We start from the raw sequence: 12,664 nt of genomic DNA on the forward strand, positions 1-12,664 counted from the left end.
TGGATCCTGGTTCTCATTCCTGGCTCATCTGTAGTTCCTCCTGGCGGCAGGGGGGAGGTAATTAGCCGGGGAGACCCCCAGATGAGCAGCTATAATTATACAGGACAGGGGGATTTGTGTTCCTGAGTAATTACAATCAGCGCTCACTTTACATCCTGTAGAACTTTCCTGGGATCTGGTCCAGGTTTCCTTCATTGTTCTCGGCTGCTTTATAAATAAACATTATTCACGCCGGCACTTTTATTATTAATATTATTTTTATTCGCTGCAGTTTTGGGTAATTAGACACTTATTTGCCCGCGCTGTAATTAGGGTTGAACCAGGAAGTTCCCCCGAAGATGACTGCGCTGACTCTTCCTGTTTTGGTCAATTAATTGCTTCAAAATAAACTTGTTTATTTTTTCAACATTTCGTGCAAATCTACTTTACATTACTACTGACGTCCAGTAACCTGACATGATGGGGGTTGTAGTGTAGTATCAATCATGACAGGCTTAGATACAGTGGCTCAGCAGACAGTATCAATCATGACAGGCTTAGATACAGCGGCCCAGCAGACAGTATCACACATGATGGGATTAGATACAGCGGCTCAGCAGACAGTATCACACATGATGGGATTAGATACACAGCTCAGCAGACAGTATCACACATGATAGGATTAGATACACAGCTCAGCAGACAGTATCACACATGATAGGATTAGATACACAGCTCAGCAGACAGTATCACACATGATAGGATTACAGATAAACAGCTCAGCAGACAGTATCACACATGATGGGATTAGATACACAGCTCAGCAGACAGTATCACACATGATGGGATTAGATACACAGCTCAGCAGACAGTATCACACATGATAGGATTAGATACACAGCTCAGCAGACAGTATCACACATGAAGGGATTAGATACACAGCTCAGCAGACAGTATCACACATGATGGGATTAGATACACAGCTCAGCAGACGGTATCACACATGATAGGATTAGATACACAGGTCAGCAAGCGGTATCACACATGATAGGATTAGATACAGCAGCTCAGCAGACAGTATCACACATGATGGGATTAGATACAGCAGCTCAGCAGACAGTATCACACATGATAGGATTAGATACAGCAGCTCAGCAGATAGTATCACACATGATAGGATTAGATACACAGCTCAGCAGACAGTATCACATATGATAGGATTAGATACACAGCTCAGCAGACAGTATCATACATGATAGGATTAGATACACAGCTCAGCAGACAAGATCACACATGATAGGATTAGATACACGGCTCAGCAGACAGTACCACACATGATAGGATTAGATACATGGCTCAGCAGACGGTATCACACATGATAGGATTAGATATACAGCTCAGCAGACAGTATCACACATGATAGGATTAGATACACGGCTCAGCAGACAGTACCACACATGATAGGATTAGATACACGGCTCAGCAGACAGTATCACACATGATAGGATTGGATACACAGCTCAGCAGACAGTATCACACATGGTAGGATCAGGTACAGTGGCTGAGCAGACAGTATCACACATGATAGGATTAGATACAGCAGCTCAGCAGACAGTACCACACATGATAGGATTAGATACACAGCTCAGCAGACAGTATCACACATGATAGGATTAGATACACAGCTCAGCAGACAGTATCACACATGATAGGATTAGATACATATAGTTGGATGTGACGTTTCTCCTGATGTAGAATAAATCATATTTTCTTAGAGCTTGAGATCAGGGAATGATGTAGAATAAACATTAACCCCTTGCTGCCTCTCTTGCTTTGTAGTTTCTCGCGGCGCGGCCCTCCCCCCGGGCTGGGGATGAGCTGTGTATTCCTCACCCTGGAGACCCGTGGGAGCCGCCCGGACTCTGCTGTGTTGTGCTGTTTCCATGGAGCAGCATAGACGCTGGTAAAGAGGGAACAGGGCGCAGCCGCTGCAGAGACCGGAACACACTGACCTGGGGGTCCCGGCACCTGATCCCAGCACGAGACACCCCGGAGCCCCCACAATACCGCACAGGCCCCCAGGATGAACATCGTGCTGTCCCGGTAAGAGCCACCTGTGTGATTGACCTCTCACCTTGTAATATTGACCCCCCCCCCCATAACCTCTAATGTTACACCCCAGGATTTCTGATCATATCCAGCAATGTCCCGAGGTCCCGGGTCACGTGACGCAAAGCTTTTTTTTTGTTTGTTTTTATGTGTTACAATGTATCAGTGAAGACAATCCGCAGCACAAATCTCTCCTGTCCTGATGCTTTGCTACAATGTATCAGTCAAGGCTGTTTATCTCACAGAGGAATGTTTGGGCTGGATACAATTGTAACACTCCCTCAGCTGTGAGAAGGATTACATTTGTGCCTGTTTTCGAACTTTGTCAAAAATGATCATTTTGGTGACAGCAAGGATATTTCCATTTACTGACAGCAAGCAAAGTCTAAAGGCGGATTTACACAAACGTGTAATACGTCCGTGCAACGCGCGTATTTTTAATGCGTGTCACACGGACCTATGCTAGTCTATGGGGCAGTGCAGACAGTCCGTGATTTTTGCTCAGCGTGAGTCCGCTGCGTAAAACTCACGCCATGTCCTATATTTCTGTGTTTTTCGCGCATCACACACCCATTGAAGTCAATGGGTGCGTGAAAATCACACGCACCACACGAAAGCACTTCCGTGGGACGCGCGTGATTCGCGCAACAGCAGTCAAACGTATATTTGCAAACAGAAAAGCGCCACGTGATTTTCTGTTTACAAACATCCAAATAGAGTGTCATAATGATGGCGGCTGCGCGAAAATCACGCAGCCGCGCATCCTATGTGATGACTCACGGAGCTGTTAAGTGCCTTTTGCGCACGCTCGTGTAAATCCGGCCTGATACGAAGGTGTTTTCATTTCTCAGCCATTAAAATTTACATCCCCCCCAGAGATAAGCGGCATCAGCTCTTATCCCTCCTCCAGTATCAAAATACCATTTCCTTTCAGCCAAACATGTCGTGCCTGTTAATAGAGTCGTCGTGGGGGATGGCAGCATTGATGATGTCTCTGGGCACCGTATAACCATCTTCTGACCAGACTGGCGCGGCTGGCGACTATTTATTTCACTGTATAAATGTCTCTTTTACCGGGGACCTCCGCTGCCCCCCCCCCCTGATCTCCTGCTCTTTATTGTCATATCCCGTTCTCCTAACCCTCCACATCTCGTCTTTCATGTGCCAGCGAGGCCTTTACCATAGTGAATAATTGTGTTTATATCGTCATTACCGCAGACCGTGTTCTGTGCGCGCGCGCCCCTTATAATGAAATAATTAGATCATGTCCTTCCATCATCTCCAACCATCACGGCATTCATTTATAGAGGTTTATCTACATAGAGCGGTATCTGTTGTCATCACTGAGGCACGATCTGCCTCACACCTCAGTGGGGTCACTGTCAGAAGATCGCACTGGTGGAGTCTGAGTTTATACCACCACCAATTTCCAGGATTAAAAACATAACTCTTTCTTCCAGAAACCGCACCACCCCTGTCCACAGGTTGTGTCTGGTATTGCAGCTAGCCCTTATTCACTTCAATGGAGCTGTGCTGCAATACCAGACACAACCCATGGACCGGTGTGGCGCTGTTTCTGGAAAAAAAAGGGCCATATTTTTCTAATCCTATAAAATCCCTTTAAGGGGCTGTGGCGCCCTATAGCATTTTCTGAACCCCTTAGGTAGTACCAAGACTGCAGTGCCGATCGCCCGTGTAGCCTAGCCGGCGGCTGACCTTTAGTAGCGTTATAGCAGAGCTCATTGTCCATTGTATTCGTTTCGATTACACATATCGCCCAACATGAATTCCTTCTCCACAGTGACGCTCAGGTCAAGATCATGGAGAACACCGTGTCCAATGCAGAACATTATTTCGGACAGTTCTGCTCAGTACTGGCGTCTTATACCCGTAAAACGGCCAAGCTGAGGGACAAGGCGGATCAGCTCGTCAAACAACTCATTGACTTCGGAAACACGGAGAACCCTGAACTGAGGAGCGCCATGAAAAACATGGCGGAGGAGCTGGCGAAGATTCAGGACTACAGACACGCGCAGGTATGTATCGTTTCATGTATGCAGGACTCATGCGGATTATTATTGTGGATCCGTTTATAATATGATCAGCGTTTCTAGCTGGACCGTATGGGGCGTTATTTCCATGATTTACCGGTGTTCGACGTTAGTGGATGGGATTTTATAAACTTATATACGACAGTCACAGCTCTGTGGGGGAGGGGCATAGCCCGCTGCTATATTGTTGGATGGTGCGGCATGTGCCATTTGTTTTCCCCATTGACCTCTCTATTGGCGCCACATATCGCTACAACGCAGCAAATGGCCGCTTTGCACTATAGTTTGGTCACCATTAAGGCACTGATGATTGGCGCAATCTCTCGTTATAGGTGGCATACATGGCTTATACCACCCATTAAGGCACTGATGATTGGCGCAATCTCTCGTTATAGGTGGCATACATTTCTTATGCCACCCATTAAGACAGATTGCGCCAATCATTGGTGCCTTAATGTTGACCAAACTATAGTTCCAATGTTTATGCTTTTGCCGCCATCATTTATTATTACACGCAGTATCGTTACGCGGCGGTGGTTATAAGGTGTCGTATGTCGCACCTCTGCTGATATTGGGTGTGAAATGGGCGAGCGAAGCTTCAAAGCTAAATCCGGTATCAGAGAGAAGTCGCTCCAGCGGTTATGCCTGTGCAAGGCGATTACCGGAACGCTGTGTTGCGATCGTCTCGCAGCGCCGTGTCTCATCTACATATTCATAGCTCCTTAATCCTCAAAGCCATAATCTGCATGTAATGATTTCATCTTCTGCCCATGGAAGGCTGACCTTTGCTGGGTAACGTGAAACACGAAGCGCGTTAATGAATCAAGGACGCTGGCAGCTAAATGATCTCTCTCCAGGAAGGAGGAATGAGAGTGGAGATGAGGGCCGCCTCGTAACCTTCCTAATTAGCCACTTTTCCTGGAAACGCGACTGCCAGCGAGCTCATTATTTACTCATTAATTGCTGGCTGCCGATCAGTGCGGAGACTTCTCCGGCCCGGTCAGCGCTTGCTGTCATGTCATATCCTCTACAAACACAATAACGTCTATTATAGCTGAGTGGAGGAGGCGAAACGCGCTGGGTCCGGAAAATCTCAATATTACATTGTATTCCATAGAGACCCACTAAGAGCGTTGTGCCTCCTGCGTGTAGATGAGAGGATCGGTAAACACGGTGAAATGCGTTGAGTTCTACAAATGTTAATACTCCAATGAATCCCAGATCTGCAATGGCGGTTGTCATATTATGGCAGAGGAGCTCAGTACAGGTCTCTAGATTGGCGATATCTGTGAAACGCGTTGGATTTACGTTGTATTTCTTTACATGTAGAGTTAATAATCTGCACATATTCTGTATACAATCGTTAGGAATACGTCCTTGCCGGTAGGCTTAAACCTCTCGGTAGTGGGGTGGGGTCATTTTTTATATAATGTAAGAATATTTGGGTCTGTTCCAGAGCGAGGACCGGATCAGCCGTGAAGCTCTGGCAGTGCCTAAATGTTCATCAGATTTACTACTACGGGTGCAGCCGGGCCCTTGAGCTCCAGAGTTGGGCCCCCGTATCTAAGGCTAATGTCCAGTCCATTCGTAGCTTTTGTCCGGGGGACCACGCCGCCTCTTTTAAGCGCAGATCCTTGTCTGATCGCCCCTGCTTTGAGGTGTAGCATCGTGTCATCTGAGTTTTCTGTATTTATAGGTGGAGAGACTGGAAACCAAAGTTGTCAACCCAATGAAAGTGTACGGACCCTTAATAAAGGAGAGGCGGGTAAGAATATTTATATTACATTGTATCCATCTAATATCATATGTATACACATAAATCTATATTACCACATTATATCCATATTACATCATAGCTATATACCAACTCCGATCAGTTATAACATAAAACCAGTGACCGGGAAGAGAATAACACGGATAATCTGGTTACAATGGTGCTAGACAAGGAGGGGGATCTATTGTGACGTCTAGACGACTGAGGCAGAGCATCTCCCGAACTGCTGGATGTGACACGTACCACCGACAGAAATATTGCTGCAGACCGCGTATTCACTAATGGCAGTGCCCTATGTCAGCAGGATAACGCCCCCGCCACGCTGCAGGATAACGCCCCCGCCACGCCGCAGGATAACGCCCCCGCCGCGCCGCAGGATAACGCCCCCGCCGCGCCGCAGGATAACGCCCCCGCCACACTGCAGCTGCTTTCTATGACCTTCTGTAAAAATATATGTACATTTTTTTTATAACTATTTTTATTGTGTCAGTTATTTATGTAACAAATATCATACCTCCTCCTCCTCCTCCTCCTCCTCCTCCTCCTCTCAGGCAGAAATAAAGAAATTTAATACTGTGAGGAACAAAGAGATAAAAGAGCTGCAGAAGTTGGAGAAGTTGCGGCACAGGGCGCCATCCGACCGTCACATGATTGTATCCTTTTACATTTGTTACAATGTATCATTTAGCAACGTTATCAAGAAATGCCAACCGTACCAGTCGCCGTTAAGATGTGCAGCGTCCATATTGAGTGGTTTAAGCCGTATGCAAACATCAGGGGCATTCAGTGTGTGCTGAGACTTGTAGTTCACCTGGCTGCATCTAGCTATGGATCTACTATACACACAGTCCATGGGGCAGATGTAATAACTGTTTCTAGCCACGATCTTTCCCTTTTCAGTCCATGAATTTCTTTGACATTGACCTTTTCTATTTGGTTCTGCCGTTACTGTAGGAAGATTCTATACCACAAGCATCTTAATGAAATCTGCAACCCGACTCATTGCCACAACTGTAATACCATAGAGGCCGTCATGCCAGCTTCTGTGTGGCCCTTGAAAGGGAAGGGCATTGGCTCGGTGACATCTGGGTTCTGTAAATCTGCAAAGATATCGTAAAATTAACAAAGTGAAGTGAGGGTCCTGAAGTCCTTGTCCTGATAACACTGTCCCTCGGGGAGGTAATATTGTGGTGTAAGAAGTCCTGTGTGATTTCTCCTTGACTCCATCTTTCCAGTCCCAGGTGAGTTTCTCCCGTCATTTATTAATAACAGAGGAGCAGGTAAGTGACAAATATACAGGAGTGTGCAATGTTACACCGAGAGGAACTGCAGCTGCACCTCCCTCCTCCCGGCCTGCTCAATTTGTGGGTTCTGAGGAAGTTTTAAACATTTACAGAGAGCCTGCACATAGGAAAAGAAGAACCACTGGCTGATGGAAGGTGAGGAGGATGCCCGCTGGTATATAATTATATGTGTACAGCTGGTATAACCTGGGTATCTCCTGTATATAATTATATATGTACAGCTGGTATAAGTTATACATCTTCTTGTATATAGTGATATGGAGCATGCTGGTATAACCTGGGTATCTCCTGTATATAATTATATATGTACAGCTGGTATAAGTTATACATCTTCCTGTATATAGTGATATGGAGCATGCTGGTATAACCTGGGTATCTTCTGTATATAATTATATATGTACAGCTGGTATAAGTTATACATCTTCTTGTATATAGTGATATGGAGCATGCTGGTATAACCTGGGTATCTTCTGTATATAATTATATATGTACAGCTTGTATAAGTTATACATCTTCTTGTATATAGTGATATGGAGCATGCTGGTATAACCTGGGTATATTCTGTATATAATTATATATGTACAGCTGGTATAAGTTATACATCTTGTATATAGTGATATGGAGCATGCTGGTATAACCTGGGTATCTTCTGTATATAATTATATATGTACAGCTGGTATAAGTTATACATCTTCTTGTATATAGTGATATGGAACATGCTGGTATAACCTGGGTATCTTCTGTATATAATTATATATGTACAGCTGGTATAAGTTATACATCTTCCTGTATATAGTGATATGGAGCATGCTGGTATAACCTGGGTATCTTCTGTATATAATTATATATGTACAGCTGGTATAAGTTATACATCTTCTTGTATATAGTGATACGGAGCATGCTGGTATAACCTGGGTATCTTCTGTATATAATTATATATGTACAGCTGGTATAAGTTATACATCTTCTTGTCTATAGTGATATGGAGCATGCTGGTATAACCTGGGTATCTTCTGTATATAATTATATATGTACAGCTTGTATAAGTTATACATCTTCTTGTATATAGTGATATGGAGCATGCTGGTATAACCTGGGTATATTCTGTATATAATTATATATGTACAGCTGGTATAAGTTACACATCTTCTTGTATATAGTGATATGGAGCATGCTGGTATAACCTGAGTATCTTCTGTATATAATTATATATGTACAGCTGGTATAAGTTATACATCTTCTTGTATATAGTGATATGGAGCATGCTGGTATAACCTGGGTATCTTCTGTATATAATTATATATGTACAGCTGGTATAAGTTTTATATCTTCTTGTATATAGTAATATGGAGCATGCTGGTATAACCTGGGCATCTCCTGTATATAATTATATATGTACAGCTGGTATAAGTTATACATCTTCTTGTATATAGTGATATAGACCATGCTGGTATAACCTGGGTATCTTCTGTATATAATTATATATGTACAGCTGGTATAAGTTATACATCTTCCTGTATATAGTGATATGAAGCATGCAGGTATAACCTGGGCATCTCCTGTATATAATTATATATGTACAGCTGGTATAAGTTACACACATTCTTGTATATAGTGATATGGAGCATGCTGGTATAACCCGGGTATCTTCTGTATATAATTATATATGTACAGCTGGTATAAGTTACACATATTCTTGTATATAGTGATATGGAGCATGCTGGTATAACCTGGGTATCTTCTGTATATAATTATATATGTACAGCTGGTATAAGTTATACATCTTGTATATAGTGATATGGATTATGCTGGTATAACCTGGGTATATTCTGTATATAATTATATATGTACAGCTGGTATAACCTGGGTATCTCCTGTATATAATTATATATGTACAGCTGGTATAAGTTATACATCTTCTTGTATATAGTGATATGGAGCATGCTGGTATAACCTGGGTATCTTCTGTATATAATTATATATGTACAGCTGGTATAAGTTATACATCTTGTATATAGTGATATGGATTATGCTGGTATAACCTGGGTATATTCTGTATATAATTATATATGTACAGCTGGTATAACCTGGGTATCTCCTGTATATAATTATATATGTACAGCTGGTATAAGTTATACATCTTCTTGTATATAGTGATATGTAGCATGCTGGTATAACCTGGGTATCTTCTGTATATAATTATATATGTACAGCTGGTATAAGTTATACATCTTCTTGTATATAGTGATATGGAGCATGCTGGTATAACCTGGGTATCTTCTGTATATAATTATATATGTACAGCTGGTATAAGTTATACATCTTGTATATAGTGATATGGATTATGCTGGTATAACCTGGGTATATTCTGTATATAATTATATATGTACAGCTGGTATAACCTGGGTATCTCCTGTATATAATTATATATGTACAGCTGGTATAAGTTCTACATCTTCTTGTATATAGTGATATGAAGCATGCTGGTATAACCTGGGTATCTCCTGTATATAATAATATATGTACAGCTGGTAAAAGTTATACATCTTCTTGTATATAGGGATATGGAGCATGCTGGTATAACCTGGGTATCTCCTGTATATAATTATATATGTACAGCTGGTATAAGTTATACATCTTCCTGTATATAGTGATATGGAGCATGCCGATATAACCTGGGTATCTTCTGTATATAATTATATATGTACAGCTGGTATAACCTGGGTATATTCTGTATATAATTATATATGTACAGCTGGTATAAGTTATACATCTTCTTGTATATAGTGATATGGAGCATGCTGGTATAACCTGGGTATCTTCTGTATATAATTATATATGTACAGCTGGTATAAGTTATATATCTTTCCTGTATATAGTGATATGGAGCATGCTGGTATAACCTGGGTATCTTCTGTATATAATTATATATGTACAGCTGGTATAAGTTATATATCTTCCTGTATATAGTGATATGGAGCATGCTGGTATAACCTGGGTATCTTCTGTATATAATTGTACATGTACACCTGGTATAAGTTATACATCTTCTTGTATATAGTGATATGGAGCATGCTGCTATAACCTGGGTATCTTCTGTATATAATTATATATGTACAGCTGGTATAAGTTATACATCTTCTTGTATATAGTGATATGGAGCATGCTGGTATAACCCGGGTATATTCTGTATATAATTATATATGTACAGCTGGTATAAGTTACACATCTTCCTGTATATAGTGATATGGAGCATGCTGGTATAACCTGGGTATATTCTGTATATAATTATATATGTACAGCTGGTATAAGTTACACATCTTCCTGTATATAGTGATATGGAGCATGCTGGTATAACCTGGGTATCTAATGTATATAATTATATATGTACAGCTGGTATAAGTTATACATCTTCTTGTATATAGTGATATGGAGCATGCTGGTATAACCTGGGTATCTCCTGTATATTATTATATATGTACAGCTGGTATAAGTTATACATCTCCTTGTATATAGTGATATGGAGCATGCTGGTATAACCTGGGTATCTTCTGTATATAATTATATATGTATAGCTGGTATAAGTTATACATCTTCTTGTATATAGTGATATGGAGCATGCTGGTATAACCTGGGCATCTTCTGTATATAATTATATATGTACAGCTGGTATAAGTTATACATCTTCTTGTATATAGTGATATGTAGCATGCTGGTATAACCTGGGTATCTGCTGTATATAATTATATATGTACAGCTGGTATAAGTTACACATCTTCCTGTATATAGTGATATGGAGCATGCTGGTATAACCTGGGTATGGTCTGTATGTAATTATATATGTACAGCCGGTATAAGTTATACATCTTCTTGTATATAGTGATATGGAGCATGCTGGTATAACCTGGGTATCTCCTGTATATAATTATATATGTACAGCTGGTATAAGTTATACATCTTCTTGTATATAGTGATATGGAGCATGCTGGTATAACCTGGGTATCTACTGTATATAATTATATATGTACAGCTGGTATAAGTTATACATCTTCTTGTATATAGTGATATGGAGCATGCTGGTATAACCTGGGTATCTTCTGTATATAATTATATATGTACAGCTGGTATAAGTTATACATCTTCCTGTATATAGTGATATGGAGCATGCTGGTATAACCTGGGTATCTTCTGTATATAATTATATATGTACATCTGGTATAAGTTATACATCTTCTTGTATATAGTGATATGGAGCATGCTGGTATAACCTGGGTATCTTCTGTATATAATTATATATGTACAGCTGGTATAAGTTATACATCTTCCTGCATATAGTGATATGGAGCATGCTGGTATAACCTGGGTATCTTCTGTATATAATTATATATGTACATCTGGTATAAGTTATACATCTTCTTGTATATAGTGATATGGAGCATGCTGGTATAACCTGGGTATCTTCTGTATATAATTATATATGTACAGCTGGTATAAGTTATACATCTTCCTGTATATAGTGATATGGAGCATGCTGGTATAACCTAGGTATCTTCTGTATATAATTATATATGTACAGCTGGTATAAGTTATACATCTTCTTGTATATAGTGACATGGAGCATGCTGGTATAACCTGGGTATCTTCTGTATATAATTATATATGTACAGCTGGTATAAGTTATATATCTTCCCGTATATAGTGATATGCAGCATGCTGGTATAACCTGGGTATATTCTGTATATAATTATATATGTACAGCTGGTATAAGTTATACATCTTCCTGTATATAGTGATATGGAGCATGCTGGTATAACCTGGGTATCTTCTGTATATAATTATATATGTACATCTGGTATAAGTTATACATCTTCTTGTATATAGTGATATGGAGCATGCTGGTATAACCTGGGTATCTTCTGTATATAATTATATATGTACAGCTGGTATAAGTTATACATCTTCCTGTATATAGTGATATGGAGCATGCTGGTATAACCTGGGTATCTTCTGTATATAATTATATATGTACAGCTGGTATAAGTTATACATCTTCCTGTATATAGTGATATGGAGCATGCTGGTATAACCTGGGTATCTTCTGTATATAATTATATATGTACAGCTGGTATAAGTTATACATCTTCTTGTATATAGTGATATGGAGCATGCTGGTATAACCTGGGTATATTCTGTATATAATTATATATGTACAGCTGGTATAAGTTATACATCTTCTTGTATATAGTGATACGGGGCATGCTGGTATAACCTGGGTATCTTCTGTATATAATTATATATGTACAGCTGGTATAAGTTATACATCTTGTATATAGTGATATGGAGCATGCTGGTATAACCTGGGTATCTTCTGTATATAATTATATATGTACAGCTGGTATAAGTTATACATCTTCTTGTATATAGTGATATGGAGCATGCTGGAATAA

The 12,664-nt window shown here is 40.5% G+C and overlaps 1 protein-coding gene across 1 annotated transcript in view; it reads left to right on the top strand.

The window, feature by feature from the left end:
- Positions 1-12,664, top strand: part of CIBAR2 (CBY1 interacting BAR domain containing 2) — a 59,025-nt gene that overhangs the window by 31,264 nt on the left and 15,097 nt on the right. The window contains exons 3-7 of the mRNA XM_075838313.1: positions 1,819-2,082; positions 3,890-4,124; positions 5,836-5,904; positions 6,465-6,566; positions 7,149-7,154. Of these exons, the coding sequence (XP_075694428.1) occupies positions 2,063-2,082; positions 3,890-4,124; positions 5,836-5,904; positions 6,465-6,566; positions 7,149-7,154 (432 nt within the window). The 5' untranslated portion in view covers positions 1,819-2,062. The remainder of the gene's footprint in view (positions 1-1,818; positions 2,083-3,889; positions 4,125-5,835; positions 5,905-6,464; positions 6,567-7,148; positions 7,155-12,664) is intronic.

The sequence above is a fragment of the Rhinoderma darwinii genome, chromosome 9, assembly GCF_050947455.1.
Source record: "Rhinoderma darwinii isolate aRhiDar2 chromosome 9, aRhiDar2.hap1, whole genome shotgun sequence".
Taxonomy (NCBI): Eukaryota; Metazoa; Chordata; class Amphibia; order Anura; family Rhinodermatidae; genus Rhinoderma; species Rhinoderma darwinii.